The sequence below is a fragment of the Syngnathus floridae genome, chromosome 8 (assembly GCF_059516105.1).
Source record: "Syngnathus floridae isolate MCC-2025c chromosome 8, RoL_Sflo_1.0, whole genome shotgun sequence".
Lineage (NCBI taxonomy): Eukaryota > Metazoa > Chordata > Actinopteri > Syngnathiformes > Syngnathidae > Syngnathus > Syngnathus floridae.
The window spans coordinates 9813892-9840349 of NC_142420.1; the positions used below are offsets into that span (position 1 = coordinate 9813892).

General features: G+C 44.2%; 1 protein-coding gene across 5 annotated transcripts; it reads left to right on the forward strand.

Annotated features, from left to right (window-relative positions):
- On the forward strand, positions 1–26084 carry LOC148394451 (FERM, ARHGEF and pleckstrin domain-containing protein 1). Of its 5 annotated transcripts, none has more exons than XM_088382359.1 (27): positions 3–277; positions 2050–2256; positions 13915–14019; positions 14129–14171; positions 14270–14348; positions 14499–14596; positions 14675–14789; positions 15536–15683; positions 15745–15840; positions 15914–16077; positions 16177–16245; positions 16319–16394; positions 16758–16950; positions 19598–19785; positions 19861–19950; positions 21102–21235; positions 21932–22013; positions 22088–22325; positions 22461–22591; positions 22808–22876; positions 22996–23085; positions 23365–23447; positions 23532–23644; positions 24748–24875; positions 25100–25207; positions 25278–25429; positions 25500–26084. In XM_088382359.1, exons 2-27 carry the CDS (start codon positions 2077–2079, stop codon positions 25579–25581), a joined length of 3054 nt encoding a protein of 1017 aa, XP_088238485.1. In that variant the 5' UTR covers positions 3–277; positions 2050–2076; the 3' UTR covers positions 25582–26084. The 5 variants fall into 5 exon arrangements, with proteins under 5 accessions (XP_088238486.1, XP_088238485.1, XP_088238483.1 ...); XM_088382357.1 differs by lacking the exon at positions 24748–24875 and adding an exon at positions 23860–24026 and having other exon boundaries at positions 4–277; positions 19598–19773; XM_088382356.1 differs by lacking the exon at positions 24748–24875 and adding an exon at positions 23860–24026 and having other exon boundaries at positions 6–234.
- The last annotated feature ends 374 nt before the right edge of the window (positions 26085–26458 follow it).

A 26458-nucleotide genomic window follows, 5' to 3' on the forward strand; every position in this document is an offset into this window, starting at 1 on the left:
GCTGCGCCGCCTTCCTTTGCACCCAACGCCAACCGGAGAGAATCGGCCGCTCGGCTCGCTGTAATCTCGTCTGCAACCGCCGGCTCGCTCACTCACTCTGCCGTCCGCCATGGCGACCGCAGAAAGTCTCTTCTCCGGTCCAAGCAGCACCTAAGTCACCTGGACCGCGTAACCGTATTCCCCCTGGCCCGCCGCGGGACGCCCATGTAATCCACTCAGCCGTGGAATCCAAAGGTGTGGAATTTAAAAAAAGACGCATTTCCAAGGGGGAAACCGGGTAAGATTCCGTGCTCGCCAAGTCCCGTGTGCTCTTGAAGGAAGTGATCCAACTTGTTTCAGGAGATTAGGGTTAAGGCTTACGTGGTTGTTCCTGTCATCCTGTATCTTTCGTGGGAGACTGTTGAGGAAAATCTAATCAAAATCAACAAACCTTTGCCTTTTGATTGCACCTTTAATGGGTTTGCGCATAAGGCTGCGGCCGAGTCGGGTTTCTTTTTTTTTTTTTGACGCCGTATCATGCACGTTTCCACCCGCAATCTCTTTTGCACTGTCTAACCAGGTGAGTACTGTAGTGGTTGCACATGATGCATGCAAACATGCTTTGCACCAGTCTGCTCCATTAACCTACATTGCAAAACCGGACCAGAGCATTCCTCCATTCAATCCCACTGTATCCCTGCAGAGGCTTTAAATCACATCTCCGCCTACTGTATAGATATCCTGCTTAACTGCTGATGCATTTCTAATTGGCAAAGAAAAAAATCCTATTGGGAATTTGTCACGCTCCAACCACACCCCGGTGTGTGAAGGATGGTGTTGTGGGTCCAGCTTGGGCACAGCTGGTTGTTTCGGTGCCGAAGGGCCCCGTAGCCATCCAGCTGTCACTAAAGCATTCCAGCTGTGCCGTGTTGACCCTCACTGAAGAACCCTTGTGTGTTGCCCCTGCACACAGAGGAACCACTGTTCCAGCCCAGGAGAGACTAAGCCAGATGCTTTTTTTTTTTTTTTTTACAGCTTTATGTTACACATTAGTGGGGAATTTCAAACCAGCTTGTTCAAAGGCAGGGTCATTTTCTGTGGAAAAAACATGCGGGGGGGCCTCTTTGGTTTATGACACCGAGCAACAAGGTGCTGGTGTACAGTGACAAACTGTTCAGGTCTCTGCATATAGTGACCTGAGGAACAGAGGAAGTCATTGGCCTTGACCCATGACCAGGTGATTCATTTTGTGGCATGGGAGGGTGTGTGTATATGTGTCACACTTCATCAGCCCTCCCTTCGGCCTGTGTTTGGGTTTAAAAGGCCACTAATGACTTTCTTATAGACTCGATTTAGAAGTTTCATTCATTCTTTGACCATATCTACATTTGCATCTGCTCAGTCCTGTATTTCTTGATGCATTCCGCTCAATTGCATTATCCACTTTGGGTCGCTAAACGTTTGGCAAGAGTCGTGCACCTCTGCGGCGGTTGAGCGACTGCCCACGCTCGTGGGCGCAAAACCCGGATGCGCTACCCGTCGAGATCTTGGATGACATCAGACTGATTGGAATGTGCACTCGAGAGAGAAACAAGCAAGGCAGCATGGCTCCGGGGATGATTGGGGCTCGTGGGTGTCGTTTTTAAAAACATAGCAGGGTTGTCCACAACTATTACTCCTAAACTTTGATTTTGATCTAAAATTGAAAAATGCTCAGGGGAATGTGTGTCTCTTTGATTCACTGTATTTACTGCTACCCCCTTGAGACCAAATATATTTTTGTATCTTCATGCGTCAGCCCTCTCAAATCAATATAGTTTTTAATGACTCACATCTGTTGGCACGGCCGCTTGGTAATTTCAATGTCAAATCAAATTACAGCGGTCTGATTTGCGCCTTGAAATCGGGAACATGCTTAACATTTCTTTCCACTAATCGCTCGTCCCACAGGCGACCATTAGCAGTCAGTGTGAATCCGGCTCTTGTCATTACTGTGTTAATGTGAGCAAAAGGGGTCGGGGCTAAGATGCTTCTACGTCACTCCTGATGTCGTCATTGATGTCTACGCAGGGTGGGCAGCGAGGAACGCAGGGCAACATGGCAGATCCCGACCCGGAGCCAGTGACATCGAGAGCAGGGCACCGTCTCGGTGCCCCGGAGACTCTTGGCATCAGTACACTGGACCCGGCGCACAGACCCCCGGCCATGCCCGCCGGAAGGCACGTCACCATCCGGGTCCATATGTTGGATGACACAGAGGAGCTCTTTGATGTCTCGGTGAGCTGCCAACATATTTTCTTGTTTTTTTTTTTTTTAATTGCCCCGAAGAGTCTGGCAACAGGTTGTCATGGCAACTGCAGGATGTTTTCAATTCAGTAATGAAAGTGGAGGGATCTTATTTCATCCATTAGATTGTCTCAATCAGCTTTTGCTGAGTCCCTCCTACATATTCAAACGGCGCCTCTATTTGGCATGCACATGGACTCGCTGACGCACTCTTGTGGAAAATCACATTGATGTTGATTAGCTATGGATTGACAGTTGCATAAGTAAACATAAAAGAGCGGCTTTGCCGAAAATAGATACTTCCACATTCCGATGACTGAAGATGCTGATTGACTAGTTTATGCTGTCCGTACACAAGATTTGCATTTTGATTAGGATGCCCGCAAGATTCCTGCATCTGAAATACTCAATTTACACTCCAGAATGGAATTTCATGCAAAAAATGTTTTTTCCGACTGGGGACATTTTGTTGCTAGTGACAGAAATGAAACGTTTTGAACTTTCACCTGGAACTGGAGGACAGCTTGTTACTGTTCTCATTAAGGAAAAATATCACACAGGAGTTAAAAGAATAATAAGAGGATGGTGATGTGTGAAATGTTTTACATAATTAATAAGCTTGAAATGGTAATAAGACACTCAGGGCTAAAAATAGCCCTAATCAAATTGTACATTAAGATGGCTAACAAAGCTCTTGTCTGCTCATGTTTTTGTTCCCCAAACATTGTACAATTTAAATTCACCTCCAGCACTGTCATGTCTGTCTGTTGACCTTGAATATATTTTTGTCGCTATAGAAGCTTTATTCGGACAATTTAACCTACATTATGTCCTAAAAAAATCATTCAGCCCTCTCGTTTTTCCTGGAGGCGACTAAACACATTCTCCTAACTTTCCTGCTGACTCCCTCAAATTTTCTTCATCTTTTCCTTGAAAGTCTGATTAAAAAACTTTTTTTTCCCCCTAGAGGCTATTTTGTGGAGGTTTCTGACATAAGGAAGAAATATTCTTCTCAAGCGTCCGATGGCCCCCAGGAGGCACACAAAACAGACTTTTGAAAAGCGCTGCCCGACAACATACTTTGTTAATTATTAATGGAATTTTTAAATCGGGGCATCGAGAACTGCCAGCTCTGCTTACATGATTTGGTATAAGCGCTGACCCTTTTCTGCTGTAAACAATACCAAAAAAGTCTGTAAACCCCCCCGTCATCCCCCCCCAAATAGTTTAAAGAGGCAGGTTTCCAGCCGAGTGGGCAGAGTATCAAGTGGCTGCGAAACAAAAGGGGCCATCTTGTCATGTTGGGGGTCACATACCATAGTGTAGCCTACTTAGCCTGCTGACTGGCAACATACGTATGTAGATGGTAATGACGTTTGGCCACACGGACGTGAATAACAGTAGCGCACAAGAACCTATTCAATCAGGCCACCATGAGAAGAAAGGTTCACAAAAAAAAAAAGGCCAGCGCAATTCCGAAGGATGCTCTGAAGGTGTAAATGTGTTTAGATTTAGTCTGATTGTGATTCTTGTCGGTTCTTCAAAGGAAATGGACTATTTCGCTCGCGCCGACTTCTAAACAAGCCTCTCGGACTCATCGGCGTTTGCTCGAGGCGTTTTTTAAAGTTGCCCGTGAGAGTGATAAAATGGGGGATGGGATGCTGAAATGCCTTCTCGGGGAAATCTCAGATGCTGTTGACGTCACAGAAAGATAGAAAATGAATTATTCTCTTAGTATTTACACAACTCTTGTAGTCTCTATTTAACCGCAATGATCCAATGTGCGCCTGACCTTTGCTTTACACATTACAGCCTGCTTTTGGTGTGTAAATTTAAGCAACCCTTCATCTCTTGGCATTTCCATGTACGGTGACAATTGATTTCCTGCTATCCCGCTCTTATTATTGCTTAGCGTGTCAAAATTATCAGAAACATTGGGTTGTCTGTGTACTCTGCCAGGTACATGTTGCTAATCTCACCATCTTTTCATTTTCAATGTTTGTATACGGTTGATGTTATCAGAGGATAATCTGTCATTATAGCCTATAATACTCTAATCTGTCTATAGAGGCTTGGGGAAAAAAAAATGAAGATATTATTGCCCTGTGGAGAGCTTAATAAATATCCCGTATGTGGTGTGAAGTGTATGCTAGCAACTGTTAGCATCTTCTAACTCTGCTTTTCATCATCGGTCTACTAATCATTATGCTGTCCAATTCTGGAAGAGATCCACCAAATTTCCATCAGCCGCACGGAACTGAGCAAAGACCACCCAAGCCAGCAGAATACTATAAAGAAAAAAGGGCCCATATGGATTTCAGTAGGACTCTCAAGAGCGCTTATCAAGCCACCATACTGTCAGCGGGGCCCAATTACGCCGGTTGTAGCCTTGCCCTTGTTAGCGGTTTGAATAGCGACGAGGACTTGACTACATCATGAAGGGCTTCTTTCAACTCGCTCCTCAGGATGCTTGTCCCTTGACTGACTGAGCTGAGTGGCTGTCGGCCAACTGCCGAGCAGAGCTTCAAAAGTCCCACTCATAGGGAAAATTGACGCCGGTAATTGTCTATAAATGCCACAAGATTGGGGGAAAGCATTTTTTTGGATAAGGCTGATTAAATTAAGCTCCCCCCTCGATGTTATTTTTATGGTTGACATGTTGACTTGCAGGAGTGGCAGAGATTTTTTTGGGGGGTGACTTGCAGGAGTGGCAGAGATTTTTTTGGGGGGTTGGGGTGTTTATTTATTTTTTAAATCCCTTTAAACCTGGTCGCCATGGTGGGGATGCAGTCTGCTTCTTCTCGCTTACATTGCTCAAGGCGTAGAAGTGGCACAGTGAGTTAGTCACAGTGGACTTGATTAGGGAGGTTTCTTTTTTGGGGGGGGGCTATGAGAGGATTTGATTGGCTGCTGCAGTTTTTGAGGTGCAGCCATTAATCCAACTCCCTTTTGTATCATATTATAGTTTTCAAAATCCATTAGCGGTTCTTCCCCATTCACGAGTCATGCGCTATTAATGGTAATTTTTTTTTTTTCTTTCAGTCTCTGAATGTGAATGCTTGTTTTCAGGTTGATTGAGTCAGACTGCAGCGATGAATAAAACGACAAGGCTGCTGGAGGTGGTGATAAACTTGCTTGCAACCAACCGAGTGGGCTTGTCTTTAATGAGGAATGCAAATGAAGAAAGGATGGAAGTGTGTCGATTAAAATGGCCTCTTTAAATTATACCTCTCATGTCAAGCAACAAAATGATTGCAGCCCCGTAAGGGAGACATCAAGAGAATCTCGATACAACAATAACCTTGGGTTTTGCTGCTATCTAGGAATCGTTTCCACGTCCATCTATTCAGTGAAAATCTTTTATTATTGCTTCACACTTTGGGGAGTCTTTAAATAGATGTTTCTTGCTTCTGTTCTTTTCCCAGCAGGATAGCTTCTGGCTGCTTTTAAAGCTGTTTTTTTTTTTTTTTTTTTTTTTTTTAAGAAACGCAGCCATGGCTTTCGAGTCCCTCAGTGAACATACAATATATCACAATTAAATGCAAGCTGAATCTTTGAAAGGTTACGGGGAATCAGGCGGCTTGTGTGGGGGTTGCCATGGTGACAACAGAGGTGGGTGAATAGCGTCTTCCACCGATATGCAAGTCGTCGGGGGGGGCTTCCACGCAGAGCCTCATAATGTTAGCTTGGGGATACTCGGCCACACAACAATTACGGATGACATATTCCGTCACAATTGGCCTCCGGTGTCACTTTTGTTGAAGGCGCTGCTGTCAGCTGTCATGGCTGTGTCGCCAAGTGCTATCGTATTCTCCTAAATCTGCATCTTGTCCTGTATAATGTTTCACAATGGCAGATGTTTATAGATAATGGCTCTCATTATGAAATACTGATTAATTAATTGAAAGTTTTCAGTAGCATTTTTAAGTACGTTAAAAAAAAAGTCAATAAATATTTTCAAAAATGATTTAAAGAGCACCCAGGCACTAATGAAAGATTTTGTTTATTTTGAATACCGTGCAGCATGTTTACGCTTTTGGGGGGGGAGGCCTGCCGAGTATTATAAATCTCTCATGTTGTTCCTATGGTAACCATGCACGGATGTACCTTTTGTGGCGCATCTATTTGACTTTATGAGCTTATGTTTAGCGGGAACCCTATGCTCTCCATTGTGACAGATGCACCAAAGTGGATGCCATGACATTTCCAAGCTCGTTCATGCATTATTCCACTCAACTTTGTTCCTCTTTGAGGAATCTCTCTGATCTGTTCATTAAGGTCCTCAACTGCGGCTCCGTCTGCCATTAGACTCGGTAGTAGTGGGGTCGTATTTGCCGGGTGCGGCTAGCGCCTCCCGGCTGCCTGTGATCTAAAATAAAGGGTAAAAGCCTTCGGGGATTGGGTGTGAGCCACGGCACGGCCCCCTTTAATAAATTATGAATTTCTCATTGAGATTCAGGTAGATAATTAACACGTCTGAACCGAGCCCAGCAAGATTATTCTGATCTGTTCGTGCATTTACGTCCATGTTGACCTTTCGACCATTTACTGAACCAGAAAAAAAGATCTTATTAAGGTGGGTGAAAGATGTTTTAATTAATTTCCAGGAAAATATTTTGAACACCTTCTGGGAGTGATTATAGTGTGTGACCAAAACATGCTTGGTCTTCCGGCTGATCCACTAACCGCAACAGCACATGATCACCGGTTGCCATAGCAATGACACGAACTTGCACTTTTCCTTATTACGGGCCAGTGGACCCGTCCGTTAAAGCAATTTTTTTTTTTAACGTCAAGCAAGTATTATGATACGTTGTTTCTCCTCGCAGCAATCAAAACCAAAAATGCTGTCAGTCAGCAGTAATCCCCAAATGTCTTTTATTGATATATTTCAGGAATTTCTTCACCCCCTTCCTGTTCTACTGAGCTCAGGCTGTAATTGAATCCAGGGCTCTCTTGAGAAAACCGAGGCGGGAAGGTGGATGAAGATTTCAAGACGAGGAAAGGCGTCCAATTTTTTTTTTCTTGAGTGTGACGAATCAAAACAACCAGTAGCTGCAGCTATGGTATTAAAACGGGAAATGTTGCGCAATGAATTTCCAGCTCCTCTCTACCGTTCTTTCCTTTTTTTGGGGGGGGGTCAATAAAACCTCTGACATTCTTTAATCTGCTCTCATCCAACCGTTTAAGCGTTTTCTGACATGAGGAAGTCTGAAAAGAATCAAAGCGCGGTCATTCGGGGGCATCCAGGCAATAGATCTTATTGGATTTGTCCCTGGGGACGACCGTCTTGTCTGTCACTCTTAGTCAAGCTGCTTGATTCATTTACACATGAGCTGTTCACTAATTAACAGCTTCACCAGAACTTGCCATTTTCTAGGCATTGTTATTTTTGGTAAAAGTGTGTCGTTCTGCTGTGTGTGGTTTGTGGGGAAAGATTTTTATAAGTCATTTGACTTTACTGCAGTTAGTGTGGTCTTGAATGTAGAAGCAATGTCACATGCTGTTGATTAGTTCAACCGCACTCAAATGACAAGAACAAGATTGGTGATTATCGTGCACAATTTAATGTGGACCATGCGCCTGCAATTAAGATCACATTGTTGTTGTTTTTTTTTGCATACAAGTTGGAAACTTTCTGGAGAATTTGTGCAACGTTGAACAATTTCTTAGCGTCAAGACGTGGAGCTGCAAGCATGCGTTACCAAGGAAACCGGCTCTAAAAGTGGTCCGGCTAAAACCCCTTTGCGTCCGAAGCAAAGCACTTCAAGTTGCACTTCTTCAAAGAGGCACTCGGAAACCCCCCGGCTTCATGTATTGTTGATACGTCGTTGAATTAGTCAGTAGGATCGCTTCTTGGCCAAGCAACGCGTCCAGTGCGTGCTCTCGTTCCTAGTCGGCTTAACCTCTCAGCCAGTGATTTTGGATGTGCCTGAGAATACTCCAAATAGGATGCAGTCTTAACATTTTTTCTACTTTATCCTCCAAAATCCACACATGCGGTCAGAGTAATTGCATCATTATGTCACGCAGGGGCACAAATTGCCCCCAACGCCCAAGAATAATACAAGAGGCATTAAGTAAACGCATTTCCCGTTCGTTCCCGCTCATTTATCAGGAGGCACGATTCTCTCAACGTCGCCATGGTTACGGCCCAGTCTGGCTGTTTGACTGGAGAAATGTTGTAGGTCGTCACCGGGATCTAAATCCTTCCAGGAAACGGCGGGCTGCATGGAGCAACAGCTGCCGGCCTTCATTTTGCTTCCCCTGTGTTGGTGCATAAATCTCGTCCCGTCACTTGGGCTCAACCCATATTTTCATGAATGTAAAGCTTTTTTTTTTTTTTGCCAACAAGTGCTCCACGAGGTTATTCTCATTCCCAGTCTACAGCGAGCCAATACTGTTGCTAGGCAACAAGATAAAACTGCTCATTGTTTCATCTTCAGATTGCCAATCTCAAACGATTTATTTTTATTTTTTTGCATTTCCATTGTCAAATATGAACAGATTCCGTTGCCTTTCGTTCCACTGTTCCGCGATCAAGTTCACCGCATCACCTCGCCAACATCGTTACGGTAACTGAGTGTGCATCACAGGGCAGAGAGCTTCTGGATTTGCCACTCCGCGAGGCTAAGTCGTTTTAAGGCTAATCTCGAGGAGGCCGATTGATTGGCCTCTCCTGGAGAGCAGCATGTGCCGCTGTCATTATTTATTACTGGTGGAGATTAAGGTTAAAAGCGGGAAGGAACATGTTGCGGGTCAAGCGGCAACAGACCATCCATTCATGGAGAGAATCTGGACGTGGCCACTAAAACATCTAATGGTGTCTCCAAAGTATTTTTTTAATATTTGAAGGTCAGACAGGTTTTGAGGAGAAATCCTTTTGGTTGAAACTTTCACGGCCCCTCTTTGTCTCGACCTTGAGGGGCTTGTCGCTCCTTTCCACTCCATTAATCTCATGATTAGCCCGCTGATTGCTGTTGCTCTTCTATTCTTCATCTTCAATCCAAACTTCAGCTTCTGTTACAGTTCTCATCAAATCAATTTTTGTTCCAGAAGAATTTTGAATCAAAGAAACTTTCATGTCGGCATGGATATATTCCATTAATTGACTAAGGAGGAAATTAAATGATTATTTTGTGTTATTTTGAATTATATTTAAATGGTTAACACCTTTTATTCCCTTCTCCAGTCTGCCTTTATTTGCACTCCCTAAATGTGTAGTGAAGCATCCACCGTGTGAGTGATGTTAATCCCTTTGCTGCGGCGACCAAGCAGCAGGGGGGGTCCAGAATTTGCCGCATTCGGAAAAGGATTCTGGCAGATGAAAGAGAAAGGCCAATCGTTTTGGTCATTCCGGCCGCCTTAAAACATCCTTCTGCCTTCTAACGAGTTAGGCACCGTTAACCTCAACCGTGAAAACATTTAGTGGCGTCTCGCATGGGTGCACGTTTCAGATAATACCACAACTTTTTTTTTTTTTTTTCCGACGAGCTCGCCTTTCCTTTCCGCTAGAGCAGTCAGTCCGTAAATATGCACGCCCACCACTATTGGAGCTCCCTGATCTACGATGCTCTCGCCAATAGCGGGGAGGTTCCTTCACCAAGCTCTGGACCATTATTCAAGCTTAACAGATATTTTGGGATTTCTCAAGCAAAATCATTATCAGTGTGAAGCTAACAAAAAGCTTCTGCTGGTGGATCTCCATTGAATGCCCGGGATGTCATTTTCACGGTTGTCTTCTCCGAACCTTAAGGCGGGTTTTTTGTGACGAGATGATTCTTGACAGCTGTGGTAGCCACCCGTCCTCTTAATATTTTTCCCGTGCAGCCCGGGTCGAGGTTTTCCGAGCAACGTCCTCATTTGGATGCTCTCCCATTGGCCCGCTTTTGCTTTCCTGAATCTGGAGAGCAAACAGATGTGCCACAGCGCATCGGTACGTGCCGAAAGGGAGGGCGCGACTATCAGCAGGTTTGCACCCTCCATTCTCTCCCTGTCAGCTTGCGGCTTGTAGCCGAGCCACCCCAGGAACCTCAGTCGCGCATGACCTGAATCACAATAAGCTCTCGCTCCCGCTGACCTCTCTGTCCTACCCCTCCCTCACAGCGCCAGCGAGTATCCATCCATTCATACCGTCCATACCAAGACACCGCCGCGCAGAGATACGGAAATAACCGAGCTAGCGCTGAACCCAAGGGAAATGCGGCCAGGAAGTTCCTATAGCATTCACATATGTTTTCCATAAAAGCACTACAGTGAGGGAATGAATCTTCCCGCTACTGGAAGCACTTCTGTAAGCCAAGAGTGCAAACATGGCGAAAGTTCAATCGGATCCAGATTGCTGGTGGGGACGCCGCGTCTCCCCCGAAGGCAATCCGAGTTCTTTCTCCTGCTACATTGCCGCTAAAGCACATGGCTGCCTTTTAAATCACTGTCATCCTTGACCTTCGACCTCTTCTACCACTGCACGACGGCCGCTTGGTCTTTCCGGAACCGAGCCAGAGTCCGTTTTTTAAATCCCAGCCAATCGTGTGTCCAACAATGGCTAAGCAGCTGGCACAAATGCCATCATTTACTCCTCTAGTGCCCCGCGTGACAAGCTTCTCTTTGTTCCCCCGGAAGCCGACAGACATTGGCAGTGTGTTTATACATCCTTGTAGTATTGGGGGTTGCGGGTAAGCCCTGCCAAGGCTGGTGCAGGATGGGTGAACTGGACCATACCAACATCTCCTAAAGGGGGAAAGCAGCAGGGCGGTATATGTTGACATTTCATGGCTATTTGCTCGAAGGAGCTACCTCAAGGTGGGGGTGATTTTTTTTTTTCCCTTGTTTGCCCTGCAGTGTCAGCCCAAGTGGAGGCTTGTGTGCAGTGCAGACGTCGCTGTCATCTTTGTTTAGGGTTCCTCTGTCAACGGGGGAGGGGAGAGGGGGCACGCGGAGGTCAGTGTAGTGGTGCGAGCATGATTTCAAGCGGCGATACACGTGTAAACACAAACAGCAGCCTGGTGTTGAAACCCGACGAGGAACCCGTCGGCCCAATATGGACGGGTCAAAAGCTGCAGTGGTTGCGCTGCGGCTCTAAAGTACAACAGCTGCATTTAATCAGCCCCCCCAAATCCAATCGGCCCGCAGCCTCACGCATCCCCGGCTCGGATGCTGCTTTATTTTTTAGTGGCAGGAGATTTACAAGGCAGGATATGAAAGTGCTTCAGTCAGACGTTTATGGTTTTCACCTCTTGTTCTTTTGTGTTACGATATTAAAATTTAAGTTGGACAAAATGAAAGTGGAACGGCAATGACGACCCTCAGGGCATCTGCCTCCTGTTTTTTTTGGTGGTTTGGGTTTTTGGATGTCATTGAGGGCCAACTTTTAGTGGCCTTGACCGACTCTGTGAGGATGAATTTGAAATTTGATTGGGTCTAGAAACAGTCCCCTTGCTAATATAGTTTAAGTTCGCCTGCGCTAGTGATTCTGAAGGCCCTAGGCACATTCGATCGATTGACATGGCAGCACATAAAGGCTTAAACCTGATTACACAAAAAGAGAATCCACGCAGAGAAAATGCTACAAAATGAAAAGAATACATTATTGGGGATAAATACAAATAATTTCACATTTTAGAATTTAGGTTGGAAACGTCATTTAGTCCTCCTTGCTGACAATCAGTCACCTAAATTAAATCCTACCACAGATCATGCCAAACAAGCCCGGTTGGTTGCGGGGGAAAAAAAAAAACGTCACAAGTGCTGACAAGAGCCAAAGTATGGCACACCTGCACGTAGACACTTTCTGGCATCCTGACAGTGAGTGATGGTAACTGGTTGGCCCAGTGATGCAAGCCCATGTATCCAACCGCTGCTTCGACATCTGCGAGTCACAGCGTCAAATGTTTTTGCGTTCCACTTTCCCAAGCTTTTACTCTGACATCTTTTCTCCACAATTTGCTTGCAGCAGTCTGCCAGGAAGCACAGTCCATTTCTGCCAGGAGACTGTTTAGGCTATACGCTGCTCCTTCCAGACCTTATCATAGTATGGTAGCAGCTAGTTGGGGCGAGCTTGTTCCCATTCACAATTGCATAAAAAATAAGAAGCGCAGCCAAGTTCCATTTTGTCTGTTTTCCATGCACCATATGTTTGTACGCCGTATTATCGGCAGGGTGTGGAGTGGTTTGTGTAGGGAGGCTGTTTGAGGAAGATTATAGATGTGGGTGTGGAAGTGTAGTTTTTTACACTAAGCTGATGGAGCTTGACTTTTAATTGATGGGGTATTAAAAGAAACACAACATGACACCCTCAGCGACATTTTGGTTAAGCTGTGTCTGTTGTTTTTCTATCTTGACAAATGTCTGTCTTATAGTGTAAAATTAGAAGAGACTTTACTTCCTGGAAACATTCCCTCACACAAAAGTAGATCATTAGCCGAGTCGGGGAGACCTTCACTGTCGCTGTGATGCAGCGTGCTTGTGCAAACCAGTCACGAGTTAGCGGCAAGCCAAAACGCTCCTGTCGGGTCCCATGAGTGTTTACCTCTGTGTCAATACAGTTTAGCTTTGCTTTGTCTGTGTGCCATCGCAGTCGAAGCAACCAAACAGAAAGTTAGTAATAAAACGGCAGGTCACTTGTGTCGCAATAAGCAGGGAAGTTGGCTTTGTGTACGGGGTGGAGTTTACGGATGAGTTTAGACTTGTTCTCTGCTTGGTGTCATTAACTTGTCCCCAATGTGGACTTCTCCTTTGTTTTCGGTTGTTTTGTTTTTATTGTTGGTTTACAACAGGGCAGTTAAAGTTTACTTGGTTGTTATTAACCGTGTTGGGCAATCTACTAGAAAGGTGTAGTTAGCTATGATAAAAGTGTATTTTGCTGTAAATTTGCCTCAACTACACAGAAGGATGTTTTTTATGAGCCCCTTTAAACTCTTTTGTGATTCGAGGCTACTATTTGAAATGACAACTCAAAGCTACTAACCAGATAAAAATTAGCCAGCTAAGCTACAGTAAAATAAAAAATGTAGCTTTACAAACATCAAAGTTACTACAGTGTCGACCAGAAAAAATAGCTAACTAAGCTACAGTAAAAAAAAAAAAAAAAAATGTAACTCTACAAACATCAAAGTTACTGTATTTTCTGCACTATAAGGCGCACCGGATTATAAGGCGCACCTTCAATGAATGGCCCATTTTAAAACTTTGTCCATATATAAGGCACACCGGATTATAAGGCGCACCTTCAATGAATGGCCTATTTTAAAACTTTGTCCATATATAAGGCGCACTGGATTATAAGGCGCACCTTCAATGAATTGCCCATTTTAAAACTTTGTACATATATAAGATATATACATTTGGCCCGCGGGCCGGACTTTGGACACGCCTGCTGTAGTGGCTCAATATTGGTCCATATATAAGGCGCACCGGATTATAAAGCGCACTGTCGGCTTTTGAGAAAATTTGAGGTTTTTAGGTGTGCCTTATAGTGCAAAAAATACGGTACTACAAGTGGTGGAGTCTTTTCAAAACAATCGTTCACCTGGAAGATACAGAAAGAGAAAATGTAGTAGCATCTGTGAACGCCATCATGCTAGCGCTACCATATGTGGTCACAAAAGAATGACTAACGCCGTTTTTTTTTTCTCTCTGCTCTGTCCACAGGTTAAAGCTTCAGGCAAGGTGTTATTCGACCTGGTGTGTACCCACATGAATCTTATTGAGGGCGATTACTTCGGCCTGGAGTTTCAGAGCCATCAAAAGATGACGGTAAGCGGGAAGGACAAATAAAGTGAAGGGGCTAATGGGGAAGGTCTTATCAAGCTAGCAATTGTCTCTCTGTAAGACCAATTACACAGTGATGTTATCTTCTTCATAGGTGTGGTTGGATCCTATCAAGCCAATTATCAAGCAGCTGAGACGTGAGTCTTGACTTTTCTTCCTCTTCGGGTTTCGTTAAGATGCGAATCTGACAAGGTTCTGGCGATTTCTATTTTAATACCTCGTATGTTCCTAACAGGACCAAAGCACACGACGTTGAGGTTTGCTGTGAAATATTTTCCTCCGGACCATGCCCAGCTGCTGGAAGAGCTGACTCGGTGGGTTTGGTTCCACATTATTAATTCGCTCTTTGTCTCATTAAGTTAGCTCAACTTCGAAATGGGTCTATTTGAAGAAGCGGGATCTGGATGTGAAGTGAAACCTCAGAGTACGAATCACCTGATGACCTAATAAATATTCTTTTCCAGGTACCTGTTTGCACTCCAGATTAAACGGGATCTTTCCAATGGTTGTCTGACGTGCAATGACACCAGTGCTGCGTTGATGGTCTCCCACATTTTGCAGTGTGAGTGCTGAAGGCTCATTTTCTGTGATGTCGGAGTGATTTATTATTATTGAATGATTATTCTTCAAAACTTTTCAGCTGAGATTGGCGACTTTGAGGAGAGCCAGTGCCGGTCACACCTCCTCAATAATAAGTACATCCCCGATCAGATGCCATTGATTGACAAGATTATGGAGTTCCACTCCATGAATATGTAAGCATGATGTCCTTTTTGTTTTTAAGATCCCAGTGGCTAAACTCAGATGAATTCACCCAAGATTTCTCTTTGCTTTTGATCGTATCAATTAAACATTCAAAGTTTTGTATTACACAGAATGGCTGACTCAGCAATAGTGTACAGATTTATTCCCATCAGTTTTAGTGAGGCGTTTTATAGCTAGCGACCACACGTGGATTTGAATTTGTCTACCGTTCAGTGAAAATGTGTGCTCACGCACCAAATAATTCACAGCTGCTGTCAGCCCGCTTCAGATTTTTAGGGTCGGTTCTGGGTTTGCCGTGTGAAGTCAAGGGTCCTTTTTTCACAAGGTTTGAATTTAAGCCAAGAGCGACTCCTCAAACTGATGGGCTGGCTGCGGGTGAATGGTTACGCCTCGACAGGAGCTCCTTTTTAATGTACTCCTTTCTTTTTCCCTCCCCGGGGGGCCTAGTTGATAACGGAATCCGCCGTTCTCGTAGCGGCAGTGCCACATGAAGATAAGCTGCTCATTAATCACAGAATGCAGGCGGAAAGCAGGCTTTGGAAAACTTGCCTATTTTTTTCCCCGACAACTTTGCGATATTGGACATAAACACAGTTGACCTTCACGCCCTCAGACTATTGTACTTATCAGTGATGGATGGCAAGATAAAATTTAATTAGATTTGCTTTGTGTATAAGTACTGCATAGAATCAAAACCACACTAATGTTTATTCCGTTTGGATTTTTGCGCTGTCAGTGGTCAGACCCCGGCCGAATCCGATTTCCAATTGCTGGAAGTGGCACGACGTCTGGAGATGTACGGGATTCGTCTCCAGCCAGCCAAAGACCGCGAGGGCTCGCGTTTAAGCCTCGCCGTTGCCCACACGGGCGTCCTTGTCTTTCAGGTGAGCTCCTCTAGATTCGGCCATCTTTTAGATCCCACTTGACTTGTATTCGTCTCCACAGGGACACACGAAGATTAACTCTTTCAACTGGTCTAAAGTACGTAAACTGAGCTTCAAGAGGAAACGTTTCCTCATCAAGCTCAGGGCTGATGGCAATGTAAGTTTATTTTCTGAAAAATAAAATGCATAGAAAGATGACTGGCCCTTATTTGTTTATGTGTGTTCACCAGAATTCATATCAAGACACGTTGGAGTTTCTCATGGCCAGCAGGGACTGTTGTAAAGTCTTCTGGAAGAGCTGTGTGGAATACCACGCCTTCTTCCGGCTCTTTGAGGAACCCAAACCCAAGCCCAAACCCGTGCTGTTCACACGAGGCTCCTCTTTCAGATTCAGGTAACAAAAGCTCTTTTTTTCTCACGCAACGGCGTCACGCAGAGTGATTTTTACTCACCTCTGATTGGCCTCCCTCGCTGCCTCGGCTTGTCTCCGCAGCGGCCGCACGCAGAAGCAGGTGATTGACTTTGTGAAGGAGTCCGAGTTTAAAAAGCTTCCATTCGAAAGGTAAAAAGCGTAATTCATCCAGGTGAGAGCTTTGCTTTTCACGCTGACCTTATGACGATATCCTGTCTGCTAGGAAACACAGTCGAGTCCAGCACAACAGCCGCCTGTCGCCTTTGCCTTCTCCACGCTACCAAAAAGTGCCAAAAGAAGTGAGTTCATCTATCTGCTAGCTTTATGCTAACATATAATGCAAAACACCATAGACAGGGTAGTAGAAGTCATCTCATCTAACAAAGTCTGCTAGCTCCATGCTAACATATAATGCAAAACACCATAGACAAGCTAGAAGAAGTCATCTCGTCTAACAAAGTCTGCTAGCTTCATGCTAACATATGATGCAAAACACCATAGACAGGCTAGTAGAAGTCTAATTAGTTTGGTTATTGTAAAAATCCCTGTGAAATAATCACTCGAGAATTTGTAAGGCTGCGAATGATCTAGCAAACCAGATGTTGCAGTGGTTCGCTGGACAAGCTTTTAGCATCAATAAGTGGATTAACGCTCCCTTCCAGAGTGGTGCTCTCGGGGACCAAGTTGATGCTCCTTCGCAGCACCAGTGGAAGGAGTCAGCGCTGGTGAGTTCACAAGAAACACCCGAAGCTCCGGGGAGCCCGGCTCACCAGAACCAGGAAGACAGATCGCCGTCCGTGAAGGAGGAGACGAGAGGCTCCATTCGGCCGGCTCACCTCGAACATCTGGCAACAGGTTCAGCTTCTCGGGCTGCTAAAGGCGGCTACTTTTCTACCTGCTCTGAGAACGATAGGGACTATAACAGAGGCGACGACCCGGTTGGTTGGACTCAGAGCTATCGGGGGCGGGTTACGTTTCAGCCAGACTCTAGAAGCATTAATGGCCCTGTGCAGGTCCACCAGGAGGGTAGTATGCACTTCAGGGAGAGTTCTCGCTCTTCTAAAGTGTCTAAAGTTGGGATTCCTGAGATGGATGTTCCCGCCATGCGTAGCCAACATAGCACGGATAAACACAGCAGCAGCCCGGTCATGGTCCAACATGTAACCGGCGCACCAGTTGTCCCCACCAGTCCCGTTATGGGCACCTTTTGCCCATCTGGATCCTTTAATCATGCCGAGCAAAACGGCTACGTGAGCATCGAGGCTACCACAAACCGCTCTCATCGTTCTCGGAAGCACCACAAAGCCAAGTCCCGCGCCAACGCAAATCCCGAGACATCCCGGGAATCGCAACCTGTCCTGTGTCATGCTGAGCAAATGGCTGCTCTTGAGCGCCGCATGCTGGCCAACGGTCTCTCAGCCCCAGGCAAGTCTAAACCCGGCCTAGGATCTAAACGCCAGGCTGGAGTCGCACATGTCGGGGCAGTTCAGATTAGCGGAGGCTGTAACACTACCGCCTCGGAGTCCAGTGAGTCCGAGGCGGAGCACAATAAGGAGGGTGGCAACAGCCACCTCGTGTTTGGGAATCTACCCGAGGTCAATTCGCCCATACCGAGAAACAAGTTTTCATTCGGTAGCCTCCAGCTGGACGAGGAGGCGGACGAGGACACGGGTCACACCTTCAGTGATGATGACACCTTTCAGATCATCAATGGCTAGTTCAAAACAACTGCCCCAAACTTTATTGAGTTGTCGTATTTTAATATTGAGATCATAATAATGATGTCTCAAAACACTGAACTCATTGTGAAGTATTTTTAATAGGTTACGTACACAGTTTTAGATGCTTATTTAAAACTGTTCCCAGAAAATTGCAAGTGCCCTCTTAAGATTTAACGAGTACTTTTGTGCTCTGAACAAAATGCCTTATGACTTTAAAAAGGGAAGCAAAAATACTGTGTAACGTCTTTTTTTTTTTTTTTTTAGTTTGGTAGCATGTGGCTGTGCAATATTAATTAGAACCTTCCCTGTTTGAGTTTGATAGTGAAGAAAACTAGCGTTATAGTCACTGGACACTTTATTAGGTACACCAGTCCAGTCTAATATGGTCCAATCCAATAGCATTTATGCATTCCTAGAGAAAATATACCAAAGTTGTTTCTAAAGTCACCTCAATGGACGATTCATTTTTGTATTCAGCTCTTGTTTGGGAGCTCATTAGATCATGCAAATGTACCTAAATTTATACCCGAGGTGAATATCCAGAGAGATACCAGTGGTGGCCTGATCAGACTGAAGACGTAGTTTAATTTCCCCCCAGAGTGTTTGCACTTGAATCGAGTATTCAGGAAAGTAGTTTCGCTGTACACAATGCACTTTGTTTCCATCTTTGGTTAACCTTTTTGCTTCTGTCTGCATGCTGACTTGTGTCTCCTGATTTTCTTTGTTTTCCTTTTTTGTTCACTTTTTTCCTGCACTTGTCTGTTTGCATGATGCTGTTGTATATCTTTAGGGTTTTTTTTTTCGCCCACATACTCAAGCTCTAACCGCAAGCAAGCTAGCAGGTTTCCATTCCTGCAGTGATGCAGCTAATGTTTTATTTTGGAATTCTTTGTAAATGTGTAATTTACTCATTTGTTACTAGATCGTTGCAGTTTCGGAATTTTTATTTTTTTTTTCCATGCACACTTTTCATCCTTTGTTCTGGCATGAGAATATCCTTTTTCCTCTTTGCTTGTACTGTAATTTGAGCAACTGGCAATTTCTAACACGTTTTGTTAATGTCAATAAGCTTGTAAGTTATTAAAAATGTCTTACAGGCTTGAAGATCATTGCATGAAATCACTTTTTTTGCCGCCCTCCTGTCACTCCCTCCTAACTTTCACTCTTGTGTTTATACGCTGCTTGTCTTGCATGAATCTCTTATGTTTTTATGAAAGTCAATAAAAATGGCGTTTATGAAGTCAGATGACAAAATTGTCTTTTTGACATCTCCTTTCATCCTCCCTGTTGTTTTGTAGTAGCGATTCCTCTCCGGAATAACTGCAGGGCATCACTGACACTTAGTCGCTCTAATCTTCTGTAGCTTTCTTGTGGTTTGTGGTTTCCACTTTTTTTTCCCCCCACTGCACTGTTTACAGTCAACCCCCAATTTGTGCTCGCTGTTGTACTATTCCAATTATAGTTTATCCGAGTTGCTACCTAATTTTTGATCCAGCTGTAGGATTGTCCGGGTGTACCTAATGTTGTGTCCCTTGAGTTTACTCTTTCTGGAGTATGTTTTTGTTGCACAAAGCTTGCCAGTGCTGTCTGGACTACAAAGTGAGTCACTGCTGAGATTTCACTTCTATATTTTTAGCCAGGGCAAGCTCCTTCAAAAAGTCAATAATTGTCTCTTGCTCTTTTTCCATGAGCCATATCGAGTTGCATTTAATTAAGCAAATGAACATAAGGCAGCAAATCATTTCTCCATTGCTGAGTTTTCACTCTTCTGTGTCTAATAGGAGCGCTGACTAACAGTCCCTACCTGTCCACGTCTTCCGGACACTCGCACGGTCTGCTAAACGGCCAAATGGCTCTGGAGGTGGGAAGTCACAGTCCTGATGTCCAGCAACCTTCTCCACTAACCAGCCCCCTCCTCAACGACGCCTGCAGCATTCGCACCGATGATGAAGACGAGGTGCGCCGGAAGGTTTGTGCTATCTGTAGAATAAAATGAATCTTTTGGCTTTTTGTTAAGCATCTTTTTTGTTTGATGCCTCGGTAGAGGTTCCCCACAGACCGGGCCTACTTCATCGCCAAGGAGCTGCTGACCACAGAGCGGACGTATGTCAAAGACCTTGAGGTGGTGACCGTGGTAAGATGACTCCGGGGGCGTGTCACTGTTTTTTTTTTTTTTGTCCGTCCTCCAAGGAGAGAACACATCGATTTTCTGCGTTAGAGCACCCGCTGAGACATTGAGGCTGGCAGTGACATAGGCAGATTTTCATAGATTACATTTTTGTACCCATTCACCACACTACACACTCGGAAGTATCTAAATGCCTAAGGCCACTGATGCATCACTGTTTCTGTTTGAAGAGATTTACTCAAGCTGTGCCGGCCTATCTCTGACTTTATGTAGATTACACACATCAGTTCAAGCATGACAAACACTGATTTAGTCGGAGCTCTCAGGAAATTCAGTAGAAGTACTCACAGTGGTTACAACTTTAGATAAATCTGCAGGACATCTAAGGACATCCAATCCAAATGTTTATTTGTTATTGCTGCTGCAGTTTGCAATGTTGTCAATACATTCATCCATCTTCCATTTCTATTCCGTATATCCCAGAGTCAAGCGTTAGCAGCATTTTGGTAGATGAACAATTCTTTCAAAAAGACGCTTCAATTTGTTTATTGCCACTTCCCATTAAAGTTTACAGTAAAACTATACACACAAAAAAAGATCTTTACATGTAATGTTGTGTGTTTAAACTAACCAAATAAAGTCCATTGGCTTAATGCTAACACCGTAGGCTAACAGATAGCATGAGTGCCTCGGTGTTAAACACAAACGGTAAAGCCACGCATAAATGAATACGTAATATAACTTTACTAACAGGCACTTGGAAATCGTATTATGTGCTTTCTGCAATCATGGCAACACAGTCAAAGTAATTTTGCATTCATCCTCTTATTTAAAGTGTGTGTAGGTGTTCCTAATGATGTGGCCTGTATATATTTTCAAGGGTTCCTCAACATGTGTAATTCTCTTTTCCCTGATGCTTTTATCACCTTGCTATCCTTCAGCAAAGTCTCCCATATCTCATAAATATTTGGGTTGGCTTATGTCCCATCTTTTTTTATGCACGCCATCTCTCTAAATCTCTCCAGTCAAACGAAGGTGATGTCATCTGAACTGTTGGCGCACCTCACCTCAAAACACTCAAGTGCTTTATTTTTTTATGCCATTTCTCAATACAAGCGCCATAAAACGGTTCTAAATGTTTGTCGTGTTTTTTTCAGTCTTTCCAGAACGCCGTAGGACAGGAAGAGGACACGCCGGACGCCCTCAAGAAGGCCGTTTTCGCCACGCTTGAGCCGCTTCACAAATTTCACACGGGTTTTCTCAGGGAGGTGGAGCAGAGGCTGGCTTTGTGGTGAGACTCACTTCACACTCTGACAGTAAAAAAAATAAATAAAACCAAACACATGCAATAATGTTTTTGGTTGAATCATTGCTGTCATGACAGCGGGATCTGCTATCTCCATGGTAACAGTCACGCTGCATGAGGCAGACATTTCCTCGCCGTCGGGTTTCGGCTGTCTGATCTCTTTTAATGATGTTGTGCTTTCCCCAAAACACATGATACTGACTCATGGCCATGTGTTAAATCAACCTAGCTGCCAGAACGGCAGCCTTTTTTTTTTTTTCTCACATTGGTTTATTCTGCTGTAAATGTAAACTCCAAATGACATCTTAAATGATTCTGCTGACAAGACGCACACGCTATTTAACTTGTGCTCGATATGGGATGAGGTTACTGGACACCTTGACTCTTAATTCAACATTAACAGATAAAAATAGAAGAAAGTCAAATGTTTTAAACGACACTAATGCCCGTTAATTGTTTTTACACTTATAATACAGACATGTACCGGTGATGTCAAATTGGACTAAAAATACAGTAATATATGGCCTTTTAAAGCTTATGCTCAAAGGCGACACCTTGTGGCTTATTTGGGTCTTTAAAACTCCAAGGACTTTTTTTTTTACCTCGACTTTTTGGGAATTTACTCTCAAAAGATTCTGCTGTTATTGACTCATTCAAAGTGTGTATTTTTCTCTCTTCTAGGGAAGGTCGATCCAATGCTCACATTAAAGGAGACTACCAGCGCATTGGCGATGTCATGCTGAAGAATTTACAAGGCCTGAAGGTTTAATGAAGTCAACTTGATCTTCTCCCTATAAATGCCTGGAGCCTCATTAACACACAACTCCTCATCCACAGCCACTGACAGCCAACTTGCATAAGCAGAGCGATCTCCTCATGGAGCTGGAGAAGGCATGTAGGGCGTCACGCAGGTTAGAAGGCCTCTGCCGGGACTTTGAGCTGCAGAAGGTGTGCTACGTGCCGCTCAACGTCTTCATCCTGCGCCCTCTGCACCGCCTCGTGCACTACAAGCACATCCTGGAGCGTCTGTGTAAACATTACCCGGCGACACATGTGGACTTCAGGGACTGCAGAGGTAAGCAGGCGAGACAAGTTTGTTCATTTCAGTGCTTTTTGCTATGCAGATATTTTTTGGGACTTTGTAAACAAATATTCTGTTGTTATATAGAATGTAAGATTGATTGTAATTTATTTGTGGGTTGGTGTGCAGCTGCTCTGGCAGATGTGTCTGAAGTGGTGGAGCAGCTCCAGGGCAGCATCGTGAAAATGGAGAACTTCCAGAAACTGTTGGAGCTAAAGAAGGATCTGATTGGCGTGGACAATCTTGTTGTTCCTGGTCGGGTAAGGCTGACTTCATCTGTACTAAATTATATTATATTATATTATATTATATTATATTATATTATATTATATTATATTATATTATATTATATTATATTATATTATATTATATTATATTATATTATATTATATTATGTATTGATTTTAAATAATTGTATTTATTTTTTTAATTAAAGTTGGCTTTAATAGTTTTTTTTTGTTGTTGTTGTTTTTTAGGAGTTCATCAGGTTTGGCTGCCTGAGCAAGTTGTCTGGAAAAGGCCTACAGCAACGAATGTTTTTCTTGGTAACATCTTACTTTTTCTTATTAGGACAAAGTTCATCGCTAGATTAGATTTGCTAACAAGTTTATCATCAAGGAATATACTTTTCATTACTTTGTACTTTTGTGCTTCTTGCTTACAGTTCAACGACGTCATTTTGTACAGTAGTCGAGGGATGACTGCAACCAATCAGTTCAAAATTCACGGACAGCTCCCGCTCCAGGGCATGACAGTGAGTCCCTCGTAATTAGACCGAGAACGCTTCAGGAGAACGTCACCGCTCTGTCATCAGCAGATAAGCAGAGTGGCTTTGTTCAACAAACAAAAACACACGTCCAAAACAAACGCACTTGTGCTTTTGGGATAACCAGATCACGTTTAATCCTCCCTCATGCAATCTTTTTTTGCCGTCTATTTCCGTCCCAGCTGTCCTACTTAGCGCCAGCCACCCTCTTATGTGTGTGTGTGTGTGTGTGTGTGTGTTTGTGTTTGTGTGTGTGGTTCCTTCTAGATCAGAGAGAGTGAAGATGAGTGGGGTGTTCCTCACGCCTTCACTCTGGTCAGCCAGCGGCAGTCTGTGGTGGTGGCAGCCAGGTGAGATCAAAAGTGGCTGATAACATTCCTCCATCTTTTTTTTTTTTTTTTCCACACGAGTATTTTGTGCATTCCTCCCGACAGTTCTTTGTCAGAAATGGGGAAATGGATGGAGGACATTGAGATGGCAGTAGAAATGGCAAAAAACAACAACGGGCCTTCATCTGACCTGATGAGCTGCACGCTGACTGACAGCAGTAAGTTAAGACTCAAATCAAAAATGTTTTTTTTTTTTTTTTTTGTCAGACTAATGTTTGCATTTTGTGGGCAGACAGAGCTTTCTTCAATCAAAGTGATGACCGCGGAAAAAAAAAAGTCATTTGTTGCTAACCAGACATTGTCTCCTCAAGCTTCCTTCTCTCCCAATCGTCCCGTCACATGTCTCGCAGTAACATCCTGCCGACTTTCCCAGAATCCCCAGAGGAGTCGACAGCGGTGGAGGGGGAGTCCGAAGACGACACGACCACATCGCACAGCTCCCCGGAGAGGGCGACCCCTCTCCGTGGTAACACCATGGTGCACGTGTGCTGGCACAGGAACACCAGTGTGGCCATGGTGGATTTTAGCTTAGCCGTGGAGGTACCGGACAAAACGTCGAGCTCCGAGCTAACCCCCCCCACCCACCACCACCTCCACCACCACCACCACCTCACTCGCCTCCGCCTTGCTTACTGTTTCTGTGTTTGATATCACGCAGGGATTTTGCAGTGGGAACAGTATCCTCACGCACCAGTCAGACTGTAAAGTTAGTTTTTCTGCTGGGAAGAAACTTAAAAAAAAATAAATCGGTACTTTTTGACAAGATGTCAGTTTACTCACACCTGCAAGTCATTTAATATTAATAACACTGCTGTTAAAAATATTTTTTATTATTTATCATGAAGTGGCTGGTCCCAACTTACTGTGTTGAATGATTTATGATGCACCTATTATTTTGCAATTGTTGATGGGTTTCTGGTGAGGACGTTGTTCACTCTGCGTGTAATCCCCGTCGACGTTGACAAATGTGGCCTTTCTTTAATTTTCCCCTTTCTCTCCAGCCCCCCACTGCGCAAACTCTGATGGTCTTTCACTAAACTCACTCATGTTTTGGGAGTGAGCTCTTCCTCTGTGGCCCCGCCCCCCTTGTAACAAACGTCCTCTTCGCAGCCTTGCCTGGATGTCGCTGACCTTTGTGCTATTGACCCTTGCACCTGCATGCCGATGCTTCACCTACTCAGTCTGTGTTTCTGTCCTCCCTCCCTATCTGTCGTTTCTCTTCCTCATGCGTCTGTGCACTCCCCCCCTTTCCACACACTAGAGGGCGCTAGTCCAGTCAGTGAGAATAAGACGGGCCCGCGCAGTGGCCAGGGAGCGGTGCCTCTGTGTGTTATCTGCTGGTACCGAATACAGAGCCTCTCCTTTAGTGAAGCCCGCAGGAGTCTAGAGGTAAAAGAGCCAGGCAGACAGCACAGGCTTCATTGGGTTGCTCCGTCATAATATTAGGCACACCTGCATAGCCCAATGCAACGATGCCCAACTTTTTGGAGCCATATTTGGCTTTTGGGATCTTGATGGCTTGTGCTGGTATACCTAATAATTCTACATTTTCATTTAATGGAAACAATAGACAGATTAAAAAAAATAGTATTGACATTTGTTGTGTTTTCTAGAACCAGCTATCAGGAAACCTACTACGGAAGTTCAAGAACAGCAATGGCTGGCAGAAGCTATGGGTGGTCTTCACCAACTTCAGCTTGTTTTTCTACAAGTCCCACCAGGTGATGATCTCACTCCCTCTGTAGTACAAATGCTTTTCTCCTGTTCATGCTGTGGTTCTCCTCATTTCAGGATGACTATCCACTAGCCAGCCTTCCCCTTCTGGGTTACTCAGTCACCATCCCCGCCGAGTCAGAAAACATCCACAAGGACTATGTCTTTAAATTGCATTTCAAGTCCCACGTCTATTACTTCCGGTCGGAGAGCGAGTACACCTTTGAAAGGTAAGCCTAGCGTGTAATTTACATGTACCTGAATGCATCGGGTGGCTCACATTGTGTTGACTGACCTCAGGTGGATGGAGGTGATCCGAAGCGCAACATCTCCCTCCAGTCGGGCTCGGGTGCAGAACAACAAGGAGCTCCACGCTCATTGACTTTGGACTCCATTCAGTCTTCACACACGTGGGACATCTGTCCGTCCATGTGCCCTTGCACATGCTGGTGCTTTTTTACTGTTCTAATGGTGGCATGTCCGCTGGTTTCGACTGCATCAGAGACTGCATTTCTTCTTCTGGCGTTTTTACAGCTTGACTCTTCAACCTTTTTACAGGATGTCATTTTATACTGTTTTTGTAATAATCGTATCCACTTGTATTCTTCATTTTAATTTCTTTCCCCCAGTTTGAGAAAAAAAATGTCTGTATACTCTTCAATGGCCTTTTTTTTTTGGCAGGAAATTTCACTTGTGGTGCCAAACATTTATCACACTCATTGACGTACTAAAGATTTTTTTTTTTTTTTTTTTTACTTCTGAAGAATGTTACTGATGGTACGCCATAAATTTCAAGCCAATGTAAAACAGGCCACCCTTTAAAACTCAATGCTGTACACCTGGTCTGGTTTCTTTCATAATAAACATGTATGATTACACTGTAAATGGTTTTGTTGTCATTTCAAAAATTTATAACCTGCTTGCCTACTGTTAGGATTAAAATAGAAACCTTAAATTCTAATCTTGTTTGCTTCTCAGTTAACCATGAGGTCTACCACCTGCAACTATTTACCCTTTTTTATGTCTTCAAATGACAGGAAATCGGTTTTGTGAAAGTTCCGTGTTGAAACATGAAAAGCAAAAGCTTAATTAGTCCCAGGAACGAACCCAGCAGGGGTGACCTTTGGAAATGAAAGCAATTGGCAAAACAAAATTCAGGCTCCATGGTCACCGGAAACTCTATGTAGTTACAACTGTGACCAGCAGATGTCAGTGTTGCTTACGTCTATCGTGTTTAGCGCTAATGTTGAGCGATTGCG